The 25351-nt window shown below is 51.1% G+C and overlaps 2 protein-coding genes and 1 long non-coding RNA gene across 8 annotated transcripts in view; 2 read left to right on the top strand and 1 right to left on the bottom strand.

Moving 5' to 3' along the window:
- Positions 1–20503, top strand: part of LOC120895790 (mucin-19-like) — a 38746-nt gene extending 18243 nt beyond the window's left edge. For 4 of the 6 annotated variants that reach the window (XM_040299433.1, XM_040299429.1, XM_040299431.1 and 1 more), the window contains 6 exons: positions 5484–9482; positions 10275–10365; positions 13181–13402; positions 13503–14062; positions 14577–14743; positions 15132–18413. In XM_040299433.1, coding sequence (XP_040155367.1) covers positions 5667–9482; positions 10275–10365; positions 13181–13402; positions 13503–14062; positions 14577–14743; positions 15132–17898 — 7623 coding nt within the window. In that variant the 5' untranslated portion in view covers positions 5484–5666 and the 3' untranslated portion in view covers positions 17899–18413. Of the gene's footprint in view, positions 1–3760; positions 3974–5483; positions 9483–10274; positions 10366–13180; positions 13403–13502; positions 14063–14576; positions 14744–15131 lie in introns of those variants that run through there. The other 2 variants (XM_040299435.1, XM_040299434.1) reach the window with 2 other exon arrangements.
- Positions 11954–13269, bottom strand: LOC120895793. The gene is made up of 2 exons (XR_005738377.1): positions 13161–13269; positions 11954–12899 (listed from the first exon to the last, which is right to left on the bottom strand). It is a non-coding gene; the product is annotated as an uncharacterized LOC120895793 (long non-coding RNA).
- A 1130-nt stretch (positions 20504–21633) lies between the features above and the next one.
- Positions 21634–24902, top strand: LOC120895791 (ATP-binding cassette sub-family B member 10, mitochondrial). Its single transcript, XM_040299436.1, has 9 exons — positions 21634–21743; positions 21904–22319; positions 22394–22600; positions 22662–23146; positions 23219–23450; positions 23526–23712; positions 23782–23881; positions 23951–24175; positions 24243–24902. The coding sequence occupies exons 2-9, from the start codon at positions 21911–21913 to the stop codon at positions 24516–24518; spliced, it is 2121 nt and encodes a 706-aa protein (XP_040155370.1). The 5' UTR covers positions 21634–21743; positions 21904–21910; the 3' UTR covers positions 24519–24902.
- The last annotated feature ends 449 nt before the right edge of the window (positions 24903–25351 follow it).

Raw genomic sequence — 25351 nt, 5'->3', positions numbered from 1 at the left:
GCAAGGAATGAGTGAATACATCCACGAACGTTTTCGGAATTTTGAAGGGCTGTGTATGAAGGAAGCTGTGCGCGCTTGTGCGTTGTTGGTCAGTCTTTAAAGGCTGGAGTGGCGGGTAAAGCAAACTCGGGCTAAAGAAGCCATCTTTTTTGTTTGAAATGAAATGTTGAAAGGGAGGAGAGGTAGAGCTCTCTCTCTCTCTGTTGTTATGGTTTCGCCAATTTATTTTACTTTAAATGTGTGTACCCCCGCCTGCTTTCAAGCACACCATAGCAGTGGTCCCTGGTCGCGGACGCTCATTAACGCAGGAACGCGGTTGGTTAATTTGAAGCAATGAAATTCAAATTACAAACACTGCCACCAAGTCAGTCTAGCCTGCTTCTGCTGCTATTGGGTGCTTGTGGTAGAAAAAATGCAAAATATTACCCTTTTTAGGCAAACAACGGCTTTGGCGGAAGAAGGCATCAGTTTCAGCAATCTTTTCGCTTGATTTTCCCAGCCATTTTTTTTTTGGTCAATGGATGATGAATGTCGGGAAATGAATTTTCCAGCTCGATGGCCTGCGTTCCTTGGAAACTGTGCTGTTCATTTTGCTTGTTCTCTTCTAGAACGTGAACAAATTTACAACCCTTTTTCCTCCATCCATCCCCTCTTGATGCCACAAGTGGAAGAAACGTGTGTTGTCCAGTGCTTCTGATCGTTTGAAGGGAAAATTTTCCTTCAAGTAGTGAGCAGCAATGAATTTCCAAGTTACGGCTGGTGTGGCGTTTTCCACCAACGTTTCTCAATCTGGCAATTGCACTTTTAGGATGCTTTTTGCCAGGCCCAAAACAGTCTGTTTGAATGGAAAGAGGGGGGAAGCACAGGTTTGTTGGTCAAGAGAGCAGCAGCTTGGGTAAATTTCCAAAACATTGTTCTACACAGGTTCTCCTCTTTCTCACCACCACCACAGCAGCTTGGGTGTGGTAAAAACAGGGGGAAATCCTCCAAAAACACCAACGCAAACAGGCTAATATTTACTCGAGTCGGGCGGGTTGGTTCGTGTTTCGACGTACGACGACGACGCTTCAACTTGATTAGACGGCTCCAAAATGCTCTTTTTCCAACAAATGGTAGTGAGCAAATCTTTACGCAGCTTGAAGTTACGCCTCGATGGTCATGTTTTAGTAATATTAGCATCAATTGGTTGGTTTAAGGCAACGAAAAAGACTCGTTTGCTCTCGGGAATCTCTTGAGCTTCCGGATGTTGTGGTACTTCCGGCTACAATGTGTGTGTGTGTGTGAGAGAGTTGGACATTAAAGGGTAGTTGCCACTGTTGAGGTTTGCCTTTTTCTGGTGCTGTGAGCAAACATATCGAGGATCATTGTCTTTTGTTGGTTTTTGGGTGGACAAAACTGAAGAGAGCATGTTCGGGGCAGCGGGATGGTAAATGGTGTTCCTTCTATAATCCTCCCCGGGTGGTCAATAGTCGGGGAAGAGTCGTTTGACCAGTTTGGTAAAGTTTTTGTTCTATCCAGTTTCCCGGGTTGGGTTTTAGATGTTGGCCGCACTGATTGGTTTCACTTTGCAATCGTGTTTTGGAGCAGGCTGTAAAGGAAATTGCGTCTTCCGCTCTTATCGTTTGGCGGAAGACATTTGGATACTTTTGGAAACATGCGGTACCCTTTGTTTTTTGAATTTTGTACATCAAGATTTATAGTGTTTTCATACTGAGAATCTGCCAACAATCGACTTAAAATAATGTTTAAAGTATAAACAACCGGCTGCTTTTGAAATAAACACAAAATATGAATAAGAAGTCAGCTTTTATATAAATCAACATCAAAAGTAATACAATATAGCTTTGATGCAAAAATGATAAGCACAAGAAGACCCAATTCACATCGAATATCCATTCTTGATAGAATAATTTATGGTTTGTAGTTTTTTTAAACAATGTTATGATATTCTTTAAACTCGTAAACCTTTCTATGAAAACAAAACGGCAAACCCTTGCCACAAGATGGCTCTATTTTCCAAGCTTTTTCGCGCACCAGAGAGCACTCCTCTGGTTCTTCGGAATGTGTAATTGAACGTGTGTTTGAATGTGCTTTTTCGCACCCTCCCTCTGTTTTGGTACCCACCACCACCACCACCACCGTAGGATGTGAGCGAGTATTTGTGTCAGATTGGAAGCAACGGCCGTCAAACAGCAGCAACAGGCGGAAAGGGTATATATCAGTAGCAGCAGCAAGAGTTCAGGGCGAGAGATTTTACAGCAAGTAAGTGTGTCTCTAATCGCAATGGTTTTACATTCGTGCCGAGCACAGGGCTCTCCGCTTTTAAAGGAACTGTAGGAACTTAATTTATTTGTGCTTTTAGTTTTTCTTTTTTTACTGGAAATACATCCCCAAAAGGTAATTTCTACCTTTTTCTACCTAATCAGTGCGATACGGTTTCATTGAAAGCTGAAAGCACCAGGCGGCAGCATATAATATGCGCAGAGACGCCATTCCGAGAGCGAGCAGATTTTTAAAACATAAAGCATGCGCAACGCGTTTGTGTGAGTAAGCTACGCAGCTGAAAGAAGCATGACGGGAGAGAGAGAGCGCACGACAGAGCCATAAAGCAGTTCGGAGAATTTTTGGGTTGATAAGCGCACTTTCAGCAAGCGGCCGCGTATATATGTGTGTGTGTGTGTTGTGTGCGCCCCTTCACTCGTGTAGTGGTGAGAGCGGACGCATGGTGTATTATCCCGCATGAAGAGGAAAATTCGGCGACGTGCGATGGTGGAACCCAGCACACACGAAAAACCAGCTTGGAAAAGCGTTCGCGCACATTCCGCGCTGACCGCGGGGGGGGGAGGGATGATGAAGCCGGCTTTGATGTAATGGCCGCACAACGGAAGGAGCTAAAAAGAGAGGGAGCAGGAGAGCAACGAGAGCGCAAAAGAGGTGCAAGAAATCTCCATTTTTAGAGAGCGAGAGAGACACCAAACGACTTCATGATCGGTGAACGACGGACACACGTACACGCAGTGCAGACAAATTGTTGGCAAAAGTAGAAGATCAGAACAAAGCAACAGACACACACACATACACAAGCATGCGCGATCGTGCCAGTGGTGGTGAACAAGTCAGATTTTTGCACACGGTTCGTTTTTTTTGCATGGTGAGGTGAAAATTTCGCGTTATTTCACTGCGCGTGTTTGTGTGTGTGCGCGCACAAGTTTTATGCTCTCCCGCAGCATATAATCGCGGCGGTGGCGGCGGCGGCGGCACACACACGGGAAGAAGAAATGCCTGGGAAAAAGCTATCGGTGGAGGTGCGGCGCGATTCTTCGCATTGGATCTGGGCGCGTCGGGCTTTGTATGCGTGAGCGATCCGGAGCAGCAGGGGTCGCGAGCAACTTGCACACACAATTGCAAGTAAGCTGCGCGCATAAGGGCGAACTGTGTGGAATAGATAGAGCGAAACCAATACACACACACACACACACAGAGAGAGCTGTACCATGTTGACAGTTTTTCTAACAGTGTTTTCGGGTGCGTTTGTGTGCCGCGAAGGGAAAGAGAGAGTAGTGTGGCAAACGGGAAGAGATTTTCGCCCCAGCTTAAGCTTCGAAGTCGCCTGCTTGATGTGTGCGACGGTGGCTTTTCAAGCGTGTGTGTGTGTGCGTGTGATTTTGCAGCGAGTGAGAGAGAGAGGGCGCGATGAAGCAACGATAGAAAGGGAGTGTGTGTGTGTGCTCGTGTGCGTTTGTGTGTTTGTGTGTGGCCGCGCGCAGGAGAGAAGCTGCACGGCTGCTGTACACGGATAGAAGAGCAGGTTCAATACTCAGTTCACAGCAAACGCTCGTCCGCATCGCTTGCCCGAAGCTACCGACGTGTGTGAGAGAGCAGGCACACGCGCGCACACGTACCGGGGATATGCGTGATTGCATCGCTTGCTGCACGTATGGTGCACACCATCAGTGTGTTTGAGTGTGTCCGAGTAAGTGGTGTATGTGTGAATTGCAATTTGAATGTTTTTATCACGATCATCGTACGCCCCCGTCCTCCTTCTATTTGGAAGATACCTCCTGATTGTGTGGTGCTGCTGTCGTGAGCCCTGCCGTGACAACAAACGCCCAGTGTGCGTGTGTGTGTGTGTACGTGCGAGCAGCAGTGTGCAACAGGCAAAACACACCAGCAGCAGCAGCAGCAGCTCTGTTGCTGCCAAAGTGACAGCGCACTGTTTGGATGTGTGTGTGTATGTGTGTATGTGAACCTCACGCACTCGCTCGGGGTAAGAAGGGCAAAAGCAGGAGGGTGTGCTGAGCCCGATGCCCCGTTTATCCTTTTATTTCCCTTTAAAAGTGCACTCACGCACACACTTGGCTTTGCAAAGCGATCCCCCCCACCCTTTACCCCTTCCGAAAATTGTTGCACTTTTTAGGGGCGTGGGAGGAATGGTGGTTCGGAGGTGGGTGAAGCGATTGTTTGTTTGTTTGTTGTGATTGTGCCCTTGAAGAGGATTTCCGTTGGATTTCGGTAAGACGGGCAAGCCCATCGCGCCGGAGTTATAAACGTAGTAATGCGCACTCCATCATCATCATCATCATCATCGTCATCCGCCAACCAGCCAGCCGAACAGTGCCGTGTGTCGTGTGTGTGTGTCGATTACGTTATCCTGCGCGACGGCGACAACGACTGACTTTAACACCAACTTAGTATTCATTTTTATTTGTTTGTTCTTTTTTTTATTTTTATTTTTGGTAAAAGCTGCTAATTTTATGTATGCTGGCTCTTTCGTCTAAAAAAATGACTACCTCAGTGCTACCTCCCTTCCTAAGGGGCCCATGTCAGTGCAGCAACTTTCTCGCTGTATCTATTTACTTTTTGCACTACATTTTGTGTGTGGTGTACGTGCCTAAGATATTTAATGCCCTTTCGGTACCGTTTCGCGATCACTCATTACTGTGTGCATGTGTGTGTGTGTCAATTTTCATGGCTGCGCATCAGCAATGTGTGTGTGTGTGTGTGCGTATACGCATGAACGACGGTGTGTAAAGAGGGGCTTATCCGCAAATCATAATTTTGTCACCTTGGTTATGCTAAGCAAAGGATGATGTTGAGGAAGGAGTTGGTGGAGGTGTACAGTGGCCTGTCGATTTGAGTGCCGTTTAACGTTATCTAATCGAATTTATGCTCTGCCAATGCTTGGGGCACACTGAGACTTTCCTTCTTGTGTTAGGGGTTGGGCGACGATTAGAAAGTTAATAGCTGACAGATGGATAAGGCATCGCTTAGGCTCGATGCAACTAAAATGCAACTAGTGTTAGGTTTTACCCTTAAACGTCCTATAGTAAAAACAAATCCTATAAGACTTTGGTTTTGACATCATCAAAAAAAAGCTTTAAAAATAATGAAAAAATCATAATAATGCATACATTTCGATTTCGTAAATTAGCACACTTAAAACTAAATTCTCTAATCAACCTTTTCTCTTCTTTCCGTTACAGGAGCAAAAGCACGTGTGGCGCAGTAAACGCGACACACATCCCTGCGCATAATTTGCGCGCCTGCGGTGGGGGTAGTGAACTAACTACCGATCGCCACACCACCACCCCACACGGCACCGGGCACCGTTGAATGGTGTTGGGGTGCGCGGGGGACGGCTGCACACAACAGCACACAACAACGCTATGGCAACCCGCGACAAGAAGGCCCGTTCGGTGACCGCAGACTCTCCCACGCCTTCGCTCGGCAGCGCCAACAGTGGCAGCAGCGGCAACATTAGCGCCCTCGCCATCAGCTCTTCCTCCACCGGTGCCGCAAGTGGAAACGATTCTGCCCCCACGACACCGACCTCCACGCGGAAAGCGGCGGCAGTAGCGAGTACGGTGGCTGCTGCTGGCGGTGGTGGTAGTAGTAGTGGTGGAAGCGGCAGCACCAACACCTCCTCCACCCGCGGTTCGTTGAGCCGGCTCAAGTCGAAGCAACAGTTGCTCCAGCAGGGCGGCGGTGCCGATGAGGGAGCGGTAGACGAGTTGGCAGGAATCGAATCGATCGCCACCACCACCACACCGTCCCGCACGACGCGCGGCGGCAGTGCACTGCTGCGGGAAGATTCGGCCGGTAGAGAGTCGCCGGCGGCCAAGGATGATACCACGGCAACGACGACGACGACGACAGCTGGGCCCGGTGGTGCGTCAAAGGATCTAACAAAATCGCCCGCAATCGGAGCACGACGTGCGGCCGCAACTGCTACAACAACCGCAACAACAACAACAACAACAACAGCAAGCTCCAAACCGGCAGCCACTGCCCAAAGCAAGAAGAAGCGTGTAGTAACCCTTAAGCGTGCTGGCCTGCTCAAGCGCAAGGGCAAGAAGATCATCGGCAAGCCAATGTTGGGCCGGAAGGTGGAGGCCCGTCGCCAGCTGGTGACGGCCGCCAAGTCGACCGGTACGCGCGGTGCCGCCGCCACGGTAAAGGACGTGCTGGCCGCCTCGAAAGAGAAGGAGGAGGAGACGACGGCCGCCACGACGCCCAGCCTGCGCAACGGCAAGCCGCGCAACTCGGACAGCCCGGTGGCGAAGCGCAAAGCCGTGCTGAAGCAGCAGGAAGCTGCAGGGAGCAGCAGCAAATCGCCCGACAGCGCATCGATGGAACGGCGCCGGTCCGGCTCCGTCCTGACGGAGGACGGCGCGGAACAGACGGTGGCCGAGATGAAGCGCGAGCTGCTCGACTACGAATCGCGCAGCAAAATGCTGGACAAGATGGCGGAAGCGTTCAATGAGCGCAAAGCGGCGGGCGGCGGCGCTGCGTCCCCGGTCGTCGAGAAGGGAACGTTGCGGCGCAGTATGCGGCAGCGGAAAAGCACGGCCCGGGAGGAGCTAGCGCCGCCGGCGCGTGGCAAATCAGTCGGCGGCGGCGGCACGGTGGAGATCAAGCTCGAGCCGGCGGAATCGCTGGAATCGTTGACGGTCGAGGGGGCCGAGCAGGACAGTTCGACGGCTGCCGTTTCGGTCGATGCACCGCTCACCATCGACACTACGGTGGCGACGGTGGACGGTGGTGTTGCCTGCGAGCCGCTGCACAGCGACGGGACAACGGTCAGCAGTTTGGGCGGTGTGAGCAGTGGGGGGGTGATCGCTGGGGCGAGCGGCACGGCCGGCGAGGAGGTGGAGCTGGGCAGTGTGGTGGGGATCGGCGGCGGCAGCGCTGGCAGCAGTGGCAAGGATCCGTCGCTCAGCCCGGGCGAGCTGGTCAGCGAGGGCGTGTCGGAGCAGAGCGTGAAGGAGTGCTACAGTGAGCCGGCCTTCCTGGAGAACAATCTCGGCATCGAGAAGGACCCGAAGCTGGGCGAAATCGTGCAGGGACGCTTCCGGTGCGACAAGGTTAGTGACGATGCGGAGGACAATGCCAAAAGCGAAACGGTGGGCGATAACGCTGCTAGTGATAACGGTGAGGAAGGTGGTGTTGGTGGTAGTGCGACAAAGGACGCCGATCAGGAGGTGGAGGAGGAGGAGACAGTTGCGCACGAAGCGGGGGAGGGAGTGGAGACAGTGCAAAAGGTGAAGCAGGAGGTGCAGGAGGACACGGCAAGTGTGGGCGAGGATAGGGAAATAACGATTGAGGGTGTGAAGGTAGAGGAGGAACCGATGGAGCAGGATGAAGAGGAGGAGGAGGAGATTGGCAAGGAGCTGCCGGTGGAGGAAAAGATGGACATCGCGGAGGAGGAAGTGGTGGAGTGTGTAAAAATTAAAGAAGAACCAGAGGAAGATGTTGCTGCGGTGGTGCTGGAGGAAGCGAAGAGCGACGGCGACACTCCGTCACAGACTGACAACGTTCCGGCAAAGGACACAAACGAGGCGCAGGAATCAAACCGCCGCCCCGATTCGGCAGGAAGTGCGGTAGATGAGGAGGCAGGAGCGTCACGAGCGTCATCGGCTGGTGGTGCGGTGGTTGCCCCTAGCGACGGAGAGGTTTCCTCTAGCAGCACCACCTCCAAAACACCGGCAGACGATGCTTCCTCGCCGGTTCCCGTTGCTTCCGTGCCGTGCAAAGCGAACGGTGACAGCAACGGAACAACCACCGGCGACCAATCAACTCCCAATCAACCATCATCACGGGCAGGAGGTCAGCAGCGGCCATCCACCGGCGCGACCCCAAAGACGGCATTAAAGTCGTCGTCCACGCCAGTCGCCGCTGCCGCCGCTTCTTCCCCCGCGGGAACACCGACACCTGCCACCGGCAAGGAGAGCAAGCCGAAAACGCGCACGACCAAGGAGAAAAGCAAGGAGGACGAGAAGACGCGCGAAGAGAAGCTCCGCCAGGAGAAGCTGCGGGTCGAGGAGAAGGTGCGGGAGGAGAAGCAGCGCGCGGAACGGCTCGAAGCCGAACGGAGGCTGAAGGAGGAGCAGCAGCAGCAACAGCAGCTCCAGCAGCAGGTGCTAGAAAATGGGCACGAGGAGGAGCAGCCATCTCCGGCTTCCGGCAGCGGCGGCCCGCAGGACGAGCAGGAACACAAGACTGACACGACGCCGGTGCCGGCACTGCTTGCGCTCGGCGGACTAAATCTGCCAGCGATCACGATCGCCCTCACCAGCAAGAAGGACGGTGGGTCGTCCGACGAGAAGGAGGAGGCGGCCATCGTGCCGAAGAAATGCGAGCTAGAAATACTGCCGATCAAGGCGGACGGAGCTCCACCGCCAGCCGTTGTGCTGCTTTCGAAGGAGGAAAAGCCCGCCAAGGAAGGTGGGGCGGCGGCCGCCGCACCCTCGCTGGCCGATACTGCCGAGTCACGGTTGCGCACTGCTTCGAAGGGCGAAAATGCGGCCGCTGCTCTGTCGGCGGTGGCGGAGCGAAAGGATAGCAGCAACAAGTCGTCGTCGTCGCCGCTGACCGTACTCAAGCAAGGGACGAGCAATGGGTCGCCTTCTCCGCCACCCGCCACCGGCAAGGATGCTGCGTCTACCACCACGACGACGACGCCGCCGGACGAGTCGGATGACGCTGCAAAAGCGTCCCACCTGCTTAACCTCGGCCTGCTAACGATACGGGCGGCCGACGAAGAGAAGCAGCGCCGCGCCGAACAGAAGCCATCGTCTTCGGCGGACAGTGGCGCACAGGACGGTGGGACAGGTGGCAACAGCAGCAGCCAGAGTACGGCCGGTAAGGGTAGCGATGGTTGGCTGGCTGCCGGCACCGCCCACTCCGGCGGTGGTAGTGGTCGTGCGGGCAATAAATCAACCCGCAGCTCCAAGGACGAGTACACGGTGTCGATGAAGACGACCGTACTGAAGGGTGGCAGCGGCAGCGGTGGTGGCTCACGGGGTGAGAAGCGAAAGCAGCAACGCATGCCACTGAAGATGACGTTCCAGAAGGGCAAGGGCAAGGGCGGTGGCCGGGAGTCGTCGAACGGGTCGGGCAGCGTGTCGAGCAATGGGAGCGGCTACGCAACGGACACGGGCAACAACGGCGACAACACGTTCTACACCGTGCACAGTAACGAGGTGAGCAACAACAACCGCTTTGAACCCGTAGAACACACCCGTAGAAGTAGAGAAATGTAGTCGAACCCCCCAAACACCCATCCTGTCTGTCCCACTCTACTGCCCTTTCGCCAGGGTGCAGGCTGAGCTGCAGGATTAGTGTTAATGGGGGGTCCATTTTCTTCTAGGCGAAGAAGAACGCGGCGCATCTGGGACGGCAAACGTCTGTGTCGCCGAAAGGATGGGGCCACACGCGTATCTCTTCTCCTTCTTGTAGTCGTTTGTGATGTTTCCCCTCTTCCTGGATTAAGCTAACGAGCGTGCTAACCGCTCTCTTCCCTTCTTTTATCCCGTTTCCATCCTTCCTCGGACCAAAAAAAAAAAACAATCGATTGTATCGTCAACAACGAGATGGTTTCGGTTGCACACACCTTTTGCTCTTTTCCGTTTCCCTCTACAGGGTTTTCCAGGGGTTCTCATAGTTGTGGGACACTTCCTTGACTCTTTCCTATAGGAAGTGAACTTCTTATTGTGGGAATTGGACTCTATGGCATCCTTTTTGGACAGGCTTCTTCGAAATTCCTATTAGATTTGTCCAACAAGGGTGCGCTATAGAATCCAATTCTCATTATTTTACGTTCATTTCACGTAAGAAGGAGTCAATAAAGTGTCCCACTGCTATGAGAACCCCTGGAAAACCCTGAAAAATTTTCTCCCCGTTCACCTAGAACATTCTACTACTACTACCTTGCTACCTGTTGCACGTTGTAATGTTGTAATTGATTTTTTGCTTTTCTTTCCTTCCCTCCGTAGCTGGATCATCACTCGTCCAACTCATCCGATAGCCATTCGCACCGGGACGCTGCAGGCGGTAGGAAGGCGCACAGCCGCTCCCACACTACCGGTAGGTGGTTTGCTCTATACACTGCAATGATGATGATGGCGGAGGCGGGTTAACAAAACTCCCATGGACTGTGTTCCATAAGGGCCAAAGTCGGAGAAGAGGAGGAGAGTTTTGTGCTTAGCTCAGCGTGTAAATAGTGGACGAAATTGATAGTGCCGTTCGAACCAAGCTCGTTTTGATTGTTTTCTCGAAAGCGACATTGAATTGTGTCGTTAGTGGGAGGAGGGAGCTGAATCTATTAGGACATAAAAACCAATCAGCGTCCTTTTACTACTCCCATTTAGTGTCAGACATGGCCCGTGTGTATGAAGGTGCTTGTGGAGGGCAAAAGGCGCAACCCATGGAAATTTGTCTCCAAAAGGGGGACAGGAACACACTCCCCGTGCTTGTTTTCACTTCCCATAGCAATGTTTTCTTTTGTTTTTTTTTTGCTGCCAAGACTCCGAGATTAGTCCCACCAACCAACGGTCGGTCAACGGTGAAATGAAAATGTTTGGATAGGATTTGCTGTGCATCACATCAACACCCAAGTTGTGCCACCACACATACAAACTGCATCAACAAGTCACCGGTTCTAGAGAGTTTCAGGTGATTGTTCTGCATCATCGCTTGACTTTTGACTCACACACGACGAAGTCTCCGTGCAGGTCCTCGTTTGTTGAAATCACAATAGAGCAAGCGGACACCGGTATCATCTATCGGATCAAGAGGTGTTAAAAGTAGTAACGAGTTGGAGGGGGTAGTGCAACTATGATGGTCCGTTTTTCTAATTCTTTTATAATCCCTACCCTTAATGTTGGTTATGAATGAATGAGTTGAATAGTGTTTCTTTTGCCGAGTAGAAGAAAGAGCAGAATTAAGCATTAGATAAGGAAGGATTGTGGGATTTAATGCGAAAGGTAGCAGAACAAATGAAACTGCCCACGGACTGCTGAACGTTTCTATCACCAAATGGAGACGCATGGTACTTTACCGTCGGTGCTGTATCATCGCATGTGTACCTAGCCTTGCACAATGCACAAGCAAGACACTGTGGGCGATTGTTTTATGAATGTGTAATCTGCTAAATTATCCCATCAGAACAGTGTAAAAATCGGGCCAAATTCCTTCCGAGTACGACTACTACACGACTTCCGAGCCATCCTCAACGCGTGAATTAATTTGAACTGCTTTACATTATTAAAAGCACGATGTTGATGAGGAGGAAAAGGGAATGGGGATTAAGTTTTATTTCACAGACACACGATTGCTCTTCATCGGCGCTCAATTGGCTTGGCAAATGGCAAACGGGGGACGACAGCGGTTTTGGGTGTGAATATAGCGATAATAATTAAAATTGTTGTCATAAAACACGATGAGACGGCACTGTTCTGCGCTGCCATTCGCACGAAGAATGGTGTAATGTAATTAAACCATCGCTTAACGGTTTTGGGCAGGACACGCTTCTTAGGAAGAATCTTGCTTTTTTTAAGATAGCAAACAAACAAAGCCGAAGGAAGTGCACAAAAAAGTCGCTCGCCTAATTCCCTTTTGCCACAAGTCAGGCAGAGAGGGTGTAGGTAAGGACCGTCTGCTGGCGGCGCGGCAATTGAAGAGAAAGATATTGCTTTTTATTTTCAAAGCGACAAACCAGACGGTTTTTTGATGGGTGGGAGGATACAGAAGACAATGCCGGCTCGATATCATCCGGCAGTGGTGGCAGCAGCGCTTCGGTTGGTTTTGTAATATGATGAACATTGACGGGCAAATAGAGAAGGTCGGCGTGAAGCAAAGGGATCGTCTTGAGACAACAACAATCGTCGTTCCTTCCCTGCTTCGTGTCGTCGTGGCTCTTTAATATTTTCCGTCTGTGAAGCGGACACAATGGGAAATTTGTCGTCGACTCTCGACCACCCTCCACGCAAAAGCTCCCCCCCCCCATCCTTTCTTGTGGCGAATTCAAGTGCCGTTTGTTTTAGTGGAAGAGAAGCAAATCGAAACCTTTTCCCCCTCTTTCCACTTGCGACAGTACGGTAAAGGCAAGTTTTGGTTTATGGAGGAGGACACTGGAGCTGGAGCGCCAAATGTCGACACTGTTGATCGGATTTGTAAATCATCTCTATCCTTTGCCGTTTGTGCAGCCGATTTGGACGGCACAGGGAATGGGTGAAGGGCCTTTTTTGCCATCGGAAGCGCTTTGTTTCCTATCAAAATATTGAATTTTGTAGGATATTAAAACGCGCTGACCTTCTTATTTCGCTTCTGATCGATTTCTGATGACAGCACGGAGCACTATGTCAAGGGGTGGAGGAATTTGTATATAGAAGAGCGATGGTGGTGGTGGACGAGTATTTAAACATTTCTGTCCACGGAGCGTCGGTCGAAGCAAGGGACAACGTTAATGTCTACCCCCAAAAAAAGGGAGACGGTGAATTCTAATGAGGATAACGGTTTGCCATTTCGCTGTGCTCATTTCGCTCATCGCAGATTCCTTCCCGGTGCTCGAAAGTAAATGTTGACAGAAGTAAAACGGATGAGGGAAGGGTGGACGGTGGCTGTAAGTGCGAATTTATGTATATTAGTACTGGAACGGTGGCAAGGTTTGTTGATTATTTTGTTACGCTGCTGAGAATGACACCTTTTCAACCGTTGCAAAGTGCCAAGTGCTTCGGTGCGGGAAAGAGGTGCACTCCAGACAGATTAGTCCTCTTTTTTATTCAAAAAAAGCACGTAATTAAATATCAAATTGGTGCAAAAACGTTTCAAATGTCGCTCTATTAGCGTTGGATCTAATTTGTATGAAATCAATCAATTACCTTTCTCTCTCTCCCCACAGACGGCGTAAACCTCACAGAAGCGGTCGGCGAAAGTGTTTCCTCCAAAGAGGTGAGCCAGAAGTCGCTGGTCATCCCGGAGAAGGCTTCCTCGTTCAATGTGCACCCGGAGCGGCTGTGCCGGGACCAGTGTTCCTACTGCGGTGGCAAGTTCGGTCTGTACGACACACCGTGCCACGTGGCCGCCATCAAATCGACCGAGCGGCAGCAGCGGATTCTTCTCGGTAAGTGGTGTTGCGCCTGCTTCGATGTGAATGTGCTCTGCGCTCATATTGTGCTAACATGTTGCTTTGTCTCTTTCGCTGCCCTCCCCGGTTACCATAGCTACCCTGCCCAAGATCACGCTTGACAGCTGTCTGTGTGATGCCTGCTACCGGCACGTCGATCGCAAAGCCAACTGCCCGCCGCAGAAGAAGAAATCGTCCACCGTATCGCAGACGAGCGCGTCGACCGGTGCAGCGAGCAGTAGCAGCAGCAGCACTGCCTCCAACTCGACCACCACCACCAACAGCACCGCAACGCAATCGACCGTATCGCCGCTCGTACTTAAGGTCACCACGAACAAGGACGGTTCGACGAGCATCGCGACCGAGCAGCCGGCCACCGCAATGGAGGACGGCCCGACGGCGGGCGGGAAGGCGCGCGAAATCTGTGCCGTGCGGCAGTGTACCGCGCACGCGATGCAATCGCTGCGCCGCAAGTGGATGGTGAAGATGAAGCGCAAAATTGGCAAACAGCTGGACATCAATCTCGAGCAGGCGGCGAAGGCGACGGCCGAATACATCTCCATCTGCAACAAGCACTACGAGCAGATTAGCCACCTGATGATCTGCGCCATGTGCACGAAACCGCTGCAGAGGAATCATGTGTACCATCTCTACAATGTAAGTATTACCGCGGAGGAGGGGTTGAAATTCTTCCCCTTGTGTGTTTGTTGTGCCGTCCGGAAATAAATGGCGATAAATTTTGGCTAAACCTTGCTCGCGTTTTGGTGTCGAGCGAGCGAGCGAGCCTGCTTTGTTCGAATGTAAAGACCTAGGGGAGAGAGCGGAGCACTACACGAGTACCGTGAGGGGTAGTGAGCTCCTACTGGCAAGGATTTGTGGCTTGCACAAGAAGAACCCCACTTTGCTCCATCAAAGCCCCCAAAGGAGAGCATCTTTACCAATGTGTGCGGTTTTGGGGGTTTTGCTCTCCAGCGTCTTGCGTTTGCCGTGGAATGTGGCAACGAAACAGGCCCGCGACCTCCCACCAATAACGGCACAAGAATGTGCACACCCTGGAACGTCGTAGCATGGAAGCATCCTTCCTTCCACCGGCCTTTTTTTACCATCGTAACGTCTTTGTAGCAAATTCTAACCATCCCGTGTATCGGTTTCTCCTTTCTCTCGCCAACAGAACGTACCACAGCTGGAGCGCCTGATCCAGGAGCAGGGGATTTCAATGAGGCTGAGCAGCTCGGAGTTGGTCGTGTGTAAATTATGTAAATATTATGCTAATTTATTGATTAAGCCCCCGGAACCGAAAACGAAAAAGGCTCAGTTTGTGAACGACTACAATCGAAGGTAAGTGTGTGTACCGTGAATAGGTGTGAATGCATGAATGCGTACGTGTGTGTGTGTGTGTGTGAAAAAGGGGGAAATGTTTCGACCGGTCATTAGCTCCGTCGTTTCCGCCCGGATGAAACGTGTGTCCGTGTCGTGTATGACACTTTTCCGAACTATTTGATCCCGCCCGTCACCCATAGTGGGTGGGTGGAGACATCCTTTTGTTTAAAACTCACACTCGTTCGTAATTGAGTGTACGGAAACGAATTTCGGAACCTAGCTAGGGGGACCGTTTCCTCCTTTTCTGAATTGCTTTAGAATGAATGACCGGGCGTCTCCATTGTCCAAAGAAAGATTTCTTGCTGCAACTTTCGTGTGTGTGTAACTCATTTGTTTCCTGTTGCAGATTGTTGTGTCGTCAGCGGGCGGCGGAAGAGCAGAGAGAGCAGCAGGCTGAAGCGGCAGTAACGGTTACAGCAGTAGCACCAGCAGCAGCCCCTAGACAGCGCCAACCGATGCCTGTCACGGACATTGTAATTTCGGACGGCGATGAAGAGGAGGAAGAGGCAGAGGATGAAGAAGTTGAAGAGACTACCATCACAGAAACACAGAGCCAGCAGCAGCCACTACCGCCACGTTATCAAACGTTGGGTGACATATTTTCGATCGGCGATAGTTCCGTCTCTGTGAGACGGCGCGTCAGCAGTAGAAAGTCGCCCGACGTGACCATCGTGGAAAGCAACGGTGCGACGCAGATGAGCGAGCTGGAAGAAATCAGCATCATCCCGACGTCGAAATCTCTCTCCGCGCTGCACCAACAGCAGCAGCAGCAGCAGCAGTCGCGTGACGATAACATCGACATGACGCAGGTGCTCAAGTCGAACCCCAACATCTCGATGCGCGAGCTGTTCCCGGGCGAGGAGGAGCTGGGCGTGCACGTGAACATTCCGTTCAGCTCGTCGTCGATGCGCACGCCGGAGGGCTGGACGAAGGTGCAGTCCACGATACAGTACGACGACAGTACGCGGGCGCTCTGGGAGGAGCTGCAGAAGCCGTACGGCAACCAGTCGAGCTTTCTGCGCCATCTGCTCCTGCTCGAGAAGTACTTCCGCAACGGCGATCTGGTGCTGTCGCCGCAGGCCAAAACCAGTGCCACCACCTACTCGGAAGCGGTCCAGAACCGGTTACGCTCGTACGATAACGTACCGTCGGTGGTGCCGTCCTCACCGCCCGCCCTTGCCTCGCTGACGCCGGCGGCCACAGCGCCGACCGTGGCCGCGGACAAGACGAGCCACATCTTCCAGCAGTTTAGCAGCGCCACCATTACGATCGTGCCGGCGAACAAGGTTCGGCCGCGGACGTCGGCGGGTGGTGGTTCCTCGTCGGCTGAAATTACGCCCGTATCGCCGCCGGCTCCGGTGAGCTTGCTGAAATCGAACAACCTCCATCTGGCGAACAGTGGCGACCAAGGGACGACCAAGCAAAGCCTCAAACGCAAGCTGTCGATTGAGAGTGGTGGCAGGACGTCCGGTGGGGCCAGTGCAATTACCTCGCCACTGAACACCTCGGGCCACAGCTCCTCGACCGTGGGCGGCGGCTCCACGAAGGTAGTCAGACTGGACGAACCCAAGGCGCCCTTGTCCTCCCCGCCGGAGCTGATCAGCATCAGCAACCGCAAGGCGAGCGTCACCATCACCACCATTCCACCGGCGGCAGCACAGTTGGCAACAGTCGGCAGCCCACCAGCAGCCGCTAACGCCACTGCCCAGAAACAGTTGTCACTGTTGCAACAACCGCAGCAATCGCTGCTGCAAAGTGTTGCGGCCGTCGATGCCGCCACCGCCGCCGCCGCGACGCTTCTCGCCAAGAAATCGCCAACTGCCGGTGCAACGGCCACCACGGCGAACACACCGACGGGCCCCTCTAGCACCGGGACGACCGGCTCGGCGAATGCAAGCGCCACTACGACGGCGCGCGAAATCATCCAGATGCCCGAGCAGCTGACCGAAGCGGAGCGGCGCGAATCGTCCACGCGTCCCTGGCGGCCAACCCTCCTGCCCATCGCGCCCGGTGTGTCGGAAAGCTTGAAAACGGGCCCGCTCTACCAGACGGCGGACGGGCGCACCCTGCCCAAGCTGGTGCAGGTAATGTCCGGCGGAAAGCCCTACCACATCTCGATCGAGGACTACAACCGCATGTGCATCCTGCGGCGGGAAAAGCTGCTCCAGCAGCAACAGAACATGATGCAGCAGCAGCAGCAGCAGCAGCAGACGGTGGCCAACAAGCGCCAGTCGCAGCTGCCGCAACCGAACAAGCAGCCGTCGTCGACGGCAACCACGCTACCACCACCACCCGCCCTACGGCTGGCCTCCACCGCAGGGTCGGTGGAGAACAACAACGGATCCGCCAACAGTGTGGCCGTATCCGTCGCTTCCTCCGCCAAAGTGGTCCAACTACCGAACCAGCTGCTCGAGCAGAACTCGCTCATCCCGATCCTCAGCGGTAGCAGCGGGGCGAACAAGATGGGTAATGTGCAGAAAAACAGCAGCCTCACGGTAACCATGACGACGACGGTCAACAACAACAGCCTTGCCAAGAGCAGTAGTAGTAGTAGTAGTAGTAGCAGTGCGACGGCGACCGTCCCGCCCTCGATGAAGCCGCTCTCCCTGCCGAACAGTACCACCGTCTATCCGATGCTGATGTCGGCCAACACCCTCTCTCTACCCTCCCTGTTTGCGACCTCCTCGGCAGGGTCGTTGCCCGTCTCCTCCGTCGCCGCGCTGTTTAGCGAAGTGAACGCAGCGATGACGCAGACGTCATCGCCCTCGCATCGACCAGCGCCGGCGGCGACGTCGCTTGTGCTTGGGCAGCCCACCTCACTCCTCACCACCACCACCAGCAGCAGCAGCAGCAGCGCGTCGGCGGCGACTGCGGCGGTGCTGAATCCGTTCGAGCACCTGTTCAAGGACGGCAACAAGGTGACGCAGGCACAGCTGCAGGAGTTTGTGGCCATCGCGACGGCCGCGAACGGCGGGGGCTCCTCCTCGCTGCTGGACAACAGTTCGCCCGCCCAGCTGCTGTCGAAGATACCAAAATCGTTAACTGTGATACCACAACAGAAACAAAGATCAATGTCGCGCGTTTCCTCGCATGAGGACCAAAACAGTGCCTAAACACGTGAAGGAAGGAAGCAAAACAAAACAAAACGAGCGAACCGAACAGATGGGAATTCAGCAAACTCCAGCAGCAATTGCTCTATCATTCTCGGTCAAATATCCCCCTCTTCTGAGCTATGTAGCTTAAACGACTCCCGCGCCCGTGGTATGTTATAGAGCGAGCGAGAGAACAAACATAAAAGCAGATAGAATTTAAAGGATTAAGAGACATAGAACTCAGTACTCCCCCCTTCTCGTTGCATAGTGTAGTTAGGGAGTAGCGCAGGAAGAAAGGATACAGGAAAGGAAGGATCACGACGGCTTATTTAATCCTGAGGAAACAGAAAACACTAGCGACCTCTAGCGACAACCTTATTACCTTACAAAACTGCCTAAAAGCATACGAGCCGCGCGGAGTAGTAGTAGTAGTAGAAGGCAAGCAAAAACACGGCCTCGAATTGATGCCAACAACCACACACGACACGGTGATGTGGTGATAGAGAAGCGAGAGTGCTTCGTTCTTGAATTGAAAAGGAATTGCAGGTTAATGATTCTTACTGAGGAGCTTACAGTGTACAGCGTGTATATTGAATAAGCTCGTTAATCCCGTACCACCACCGCTTTATACAGTCTTTATGAATTCTTCTTTCATACTCCCCTCTAGTCATTAATACCTTTTTGTTAATAATTCATGCTTTTCTTCTTCAATTCAATGCACTCGAACTACTGTTTGCTATGGAAAATGAATACTGAATTACCGACAGCAGAGCAGTAGTGGCATCGAGTACAGGGAAACACATACACACATACATAGTAGATGCCTAAGATGAGAAAACATATCGATCATATCCTAAGCTTAGTCTTTTGCCACAGGCTTAAGCCACTCTCATACACACAATCGATAACGACCCTCTCAAGTCATACATTCCATAGTGCGCGCTGGGAGGCGAACGATATACACACAGGCCAAGGCTTAAGGCTGCACGATAATTGCGTGTAAATGTGGGAGTCGCTCTCCATTACACCTTTCCTTTCCATCATCCATGAGTATCATCGTGTAATATGCTCTCCTATAAATATCTGTTTGCATCGATTTAATCCCTTCATTTACGAGAAGAAGAACAAGAGAGAGAGAGAGAGATATTAATTACGATTAGTGAGATTTTGGGGGACAAACAGTTTGTGGTACGGTTTAATTTATTACTATTTAGTACGGAATGATGTATGGCAGGTGTCGCGATCACGACACGCAGCAGGGCATTCTCCCCGTTAATTCTCGATACTACTAGTAGCAGTGAATAGAAGATAGTTTAGCACCTGTCCACACCGGTTTGGTTGGACCCCCTCCCCATAAAATACATACATATTTCGCTTTTTAGTTTTGGTTCAGCTAGTGCTGAAGTTAGCACCCAGAAGCTGTTAAAATGTGTGTGTTTCCTCTTGTGCAAACCGTTCGTGGCAATCGTGCACAAGTGAGAAGGTAAATGAGAATTCAATTGAGAAGTAGAATGAGCTAAACGAGGAAGAATTGTGTGGAACTATTGTTTTAGTTCTTACAGCTACATACAGTCAAAGACACACACACACTTCAGATACACTTACACATACTCACGCACGCACACGAACACACACGCATGCACATTGCCGAACGGTTTCTGCTACGTCTACCTGTATTATATTTCAACGCTATCTTATCACGATTATTTAGATAGCCGCTAAGTTAGTTAGTTAGTTAGGTTATGATCGCAAGCTATGCATAATGGTGAATCAAAACAGAAATAAATCGTATCCTGAGAATTGTAACATACACATACACACACATACATTTTATACAAGACCATTAGCGTGGTAGTACGGATTTGGTTGATTGTCTCTCTGTACGATCTACCCCTTGCTCTCTTGCTTGCTTCCTCCCTATGTGTTTTCCCGTCTTCGTATCTCTCTCTCTCTCTCTCTCTCGCGCGTGCTGTCGATTTGTCTGTATACTTTGCAAGGGTTACTTTGCTTTATCGCTCAGTACTTCTTTACGGTGTCTGGCACCACTTACTCACGGTATCGTTAATTGACCTTTTCCCAGGCGCAAGGTGCTTCGCAATTATGGAATGCAAATGCAAGCCATTTAATGATTATTTAATCGAACGGCAAACCAACACTGCACATAGTTCGTCACAACACACACACTGTTAAAAAGCTTACTAATAATGATATAACTTTTGAGTCGAAGGTTAAAGCGGCCACCGTTCTCGACGCGCTTAAAAACACGCAAAAGCCTGAGGAGCACCAGCATCATCCCCACCAGCCCCCTCCCCTTGAAAAGGGTTGTTAAAAGACGACAAATGGAAAAGAATACATATTTTTTATGATAAATTATATAAAACCATATACATATACATACACAGATATCTTTACATATACAGTACGAAAGAGTAATAATTAACACCGTAGGTAAGAAGAAGCATGGTTTAGGCAGGTGCAGCAGTAGAAGACGAGTGTGCATATAAGAAAGGATAAATAGAATAAATAATTCGACCGCGGAAGGTCAGAGATCGGATCATATGAGTCGCCCCGGCATCATCTCAAGCACTATATCTGAAGCGAAATAAAGCTATGGTTAAGAAAAGTATCTGCGTAAATTGTATTTTATTACAAATGACTAAGAATGCAGTAACATTGCACGAAAGAAACCAGGTGGCCGCACCACACAATGCGGGACACATCATCTAACAGCTATTCGCAATGAGCTTTATCTGTAAAGTTTAACTGGAAACGATTTATTTAAATTAACTCCCAACTTGGTTGGGCGTATCGATGGTATGGTGTGGTGTTTGTTCACCGCCGGAAGCCGGAAGTCGTCGTATCGCGGCGTTTCGCTGGAAAGTTTTACCACTACCACCGGCGCCGTTTTGGTAACATCTGGACTGTGTTGTGCCGTGCCGGTTGGGGTTGTGGGACTAGCTGGTCGTTGCGATCGAGGTGGTTTTGTCGGGGAAGTTTGCCAGAAATTCAATCCATTTGTTGGGATAGGAAGGGTATTCAAATAATCGTTACAGATAATGTAGTATTCTTCACCGATTGAGACATTTTCGATGTGAGCGTGAGAAGTTTACTAGGAAGAGCATAAAAACGAACAAAAACTTTTTTTATCATAATTTTTATTTTTTGATGAGCGGAAGTTTTTCGATGCGGAAGAAAGCGGAAAAGTTTTGGATAGGTTGGACACCCGTGGCATGTTTGAATCTTATTCAGTAAAGTTAGGGCGAACGATTCGTATGAGAAATGGATACCCATTCGACCTTGTAGCAGGCTATACGTCAGCACATTAGACCAAAGTGACGCATTGCGTGAATTCATTGCTTTCTTTTTTATATTATTTTATCATTAATCTGTGTATGAAATACATTTTTCATATGAATCTCAGCGTATTATAAATCAAAACAAAAAATTAATTTCTATTTTGCAAAAACTTTATTGAACTGAAATCAGCGCGCGACGGTGTGTACATGCCCACAACGAACAGCTGTGTTGACATTCCACCAGTGCACAGTGGTAGGTTCGTATGAATTATATATTGTTTGTTATTTGTTATCATTTTGGTCTCTATTATATATTATATCACTTCAAATAATCATATTTTTCTATAATTCACTCTAAATTGTTAAATTTATGTGAAATTTCGTTCCACTACAACAACCAAAAAACGGTCAATTTAAAAAAATCCCTCTCGCAGCAACTGTCAACGCATGGGAAAACGAAACGTAAACAAAACATTTCCCCCCGACGGAACTTTCTCTTTTATTTTTGTACCACAATAATAATCGCACAAGACGATCGCGGTGCTGCTGAGGGAAGCGTGTGCAGGAAGCGTAAGTTGAATTTCGTAATTTTAAACTTCAGCCCGCCCATCTATCAACAGCATTTTGCCCAACAATTCTACCGAAACTGCACCCGCAACTATACATGTGTTTTTTTCCTGTTTGCTCTCCTTTCCTCCCCTTTCTCATTACATTCTTGCCGAACCCGAAGTTTTACTATGTTTATAAATTTACTCCGTGGAAGTGAAAGTAAAATCCGCTCGTGTACCTTTCGCCCGCTACACCACCTCGCCAGCAGAAATGGGTTGGAAAGGACGGCAGCCAGCGGCAGAAACATGCGCCACTGTGCTGGAGGAAAGCGATCGTACATCAGCACAAGCCGGTACAGCGTTGCAGAAGACAGATTTCGTAATCGACAGCTGATAGCCGGCAATCTGTGGGCCGAAGCATCTCCAAGGCGTCACCTAGCAAGCAACGGCGGGAAGGTGGAAGAGAGCGCCAAAAATGGTGCAATTGCCGGCAAGGAGCCGGAATCGATTGCGAAACAGCCGGCCAAGCTGCAGCTCCGATCGTCCGATGTGAAGCGTTTGCTGGGCTTTGCGAAATCGGAGCAGTGGAACATTACAGGTTGATAAACCGAAAGCGTTGTGATAAGTGGCAGTAAAAAACACGCTTTTTTTCTTATTGGCTTCCCGCGCTAGGTGGCATTGGCTGTTTGATAATTTCATCCGCCATCACCATGTCGGTACCGTTCGGGTTGGGCAAAATTCTGGACATCATCTACGCCAGCTCGGCCGAAACGGGCATGGCGAAGGAGAAGCTGGACCAGTTCTGTTTGCTGCTCGGGGGCATCTTCCTGCTCGGCGGACTGGCCAACTTTGGGCGGGTGTACCTGTTCAGCAATGCCTGTACGTAGCGGACCAGCTTGAACCAAGCGGTTTGTGATTGATGTTTCCGTTTTCATTTCAGCACTTCGAATAACGAAAAACATCCGCGCCAAGGTGTACAGCTCGATGCTGAACCAGGAGGCCGGCTGGTTCGACCGGAAGGGCACGGGCGAGCTGGTCAATCGGCTGTCCTCCGACACGTACCTGGTGGGCAACTCGCTCAGCATGAACCTGTCGGACGGGTTGCGCTCGACCGCAATGATACTGGCCGGCACGGGCATGATGATCTACACCTCGCCCCATCTCGCGCTGGTCGGCATGTGCATCGTGCCGTGCGTCGCGGGCGGTGCCGTCGTGTATGGCCGCTATGTGCGCAACATTACGCGCGAGCTGATGGACAAGTACGCGGAGATCATGAAGATCGGCGAGGAACGGTTGGGCAACGTGAAGACGGTAAAGGTGTTCTGCAAGGAGCGGTTCGAGAAGCAGCTGTTTTCCGAGCAGCTGCTCGATGCGCTCAACATTGGCTACCGGGAGACGAAAGCACGCGCGACATTTTACGGCATGGTAGGGCAGGGGGCAGAATGGAATGGATTTTTTCGTGTGGCAAAATTTAAATTTTACATTTCTTGCTTCTAGACGGGGCTGTCGGGCAACATTATCATCCTGTCGGTACTGTACTACGGCGGCACGATGGTGAACAACGCGGAAATGACGATCGGTGCACTGACCTCGTTCATACTGTACGCCGGCTACACCGCCATCTCGATCGGTGGGCTCAGCAACTTCTATACCGAGCTGAACAAGGGCGTCGGTTCCGCCAGCAGGCTGTGGGAAATCATCGACCGGAAGTATGCAATCCCGATCGATGGTAGGTTCGCGACAATCGCGATGGTTGATTGAAGGGCGTAAAGCAAATTTAAAATTATTTTGCTCTCCCTATTAGGAGGAATTGAGGTGAGTAATCCACCGGCGGGGCAGATTCAGTTCCGTGACGTTGTCTTCCACTATCCATCCCGACCGGACGCACCGATCCTGAACGGTGTAAACTTGACAATCGAACCGGGTACCTCGACTGCCGTCGTGGGACGCAGCGGCTCCGGCAAATCGACCATCGCATCGTTAATGTTAAGGTAATACGGGAAACGGGGCAGTTTGGGGTGAAATACAATACCAATGTGACACAAAAATCGCCTTCCTAGGCTTTACGATCCGGCACAAGGATCCGTTCGGCTGGATGGGACCGATCTGCGCGACCTAAACCCCTCCTCACTGCGGCGCCACATCGGTGCAGTTAATCAGGTACGCTGTAGCTTGCAAAAAAAATGACTCTGCTAGGCTGCACTCACACAATCCCGGCTTCTCCACCAGGAACCGGTACTGTTCAGCGGCAGCATACGGGAAAACATCCTGTACGGGTTGAACATGGGCGAGAAAATCTCCGAAAGCGCCTTCCAGCGGGTCGTGCGGGAAGCGCACGTGGACGAGTTTGTGCGCCACTTCCCGGACGGGCTGGATACGCTGGTCGGCCAGCGCGGTGTGATGCTGAGCGGTGGCCAAAAGCAGCGCGTTGCGATCGCGCGGGCAATCATACGGGTAAGTAGCGCAAAAAGGTCCACCATCAACGTACTCAACGCTCAACGCGTGTCCCATTTGCAAGCAGAACCCCAAAATACTGATCCTGGATGAGGCGACCAGCGCACTGGACGCGGTATCGGAGGAGCTGATACAGAACGCGCTCGAGCGGCTGACCAAGAACCGGACCGTGCTGACGATCGCCCACCGGCTGAGCACGATCCGCAACGCGACCAACATTGCGGTGCTGCGGGATGGGCAGATCGTGGAGCACGGCAACTACGCGCAGCTGATCGCGACCGAGGGTGGCGTGTTTCGGGAGCTGGTGCAAAGGCAAACGTTCAGCACGACGGCGATTAGTTAATGCGAGGTGGCGGGATATTGGATTTGTTTGTAGCAGGTTTGGTTTTGCAATTTGGGTTGTCGAGTTTTCGTCTGTTTTTTTCATTTGCTGGAGAGATTTGCCTTATTTTTTTACACATTCTCTTCCGCTGTGGTACGGTGTAAGGGAAGGGTGATAGGAGAGAAAGACGTACATAGTTTTGTTTTAGTATTTATTTACGTTCCAGGCTCGTATTGTCTTGTGTGCCCGCATCGCGTCAGAAGTTGTTGTTTTCCTTCCTTAAATCGTTTCTTTCATTACATTACCTCACGCGCCGGAGCACACAGACAAATGACACACTATTAGCACAGTAACAAACCGCCGGGAAGATGGAAATGGAATAGTAAACGATGTGTAAGAGAAAGGGTCCAATGTCGACGTTTCCCTTTGTGACTTCCGAAACCAACCCCCGTTCCCGTCCCGTCCTTTTTTGTCATCAAATGTTCCTCCTTTGGAAGGTTTAACGTTTAACAGTGCTGCAAAATGTCGTGAGTATCACGAGATTTTCACCAATGCATACAATGAACATATCCGTGGTAGCTTGATGAGACCCCAGTGATTGCTGATACTCAATAAAAGTGCGTCATGACATGCCGAACGCGACATGGGAATTCTTGGGTCCAACGCGATACGCTGACTGACAAGCTTATCTTAATGCCTGCGCAAGCCTAATCATGATTTTTTTTCTGGCTGTGATCAGTGCTGCCAAATGCCGCCTGTTTCAGTCGCCAACACTTAAGTCTGAAAGGAAAGCTCAAATCAGCTCACGTACGCAACCGAGATGATCAGTGACGATACTCAAACTGCTGGAGGAT

The sequence above is a fragment of the Anopheles arabiensis genome, chromosome 2 (assembly GCF_016920715.1).
Source record: "Anopheles arabiensis isolate DONGOLA chromosome 2, AaraD3, whole genome shotgun sequence".
Taxonomy (NCBI): domain Eukaryota; kingdom Metazoa; phylum Arthropoda; class Insecta; order Diptera; family Culicidae; genus Anopheles; species Anopheles arabiensis.
This window is presented reverse-complemented; position numbering and strand designations above follow the sequence as displayed.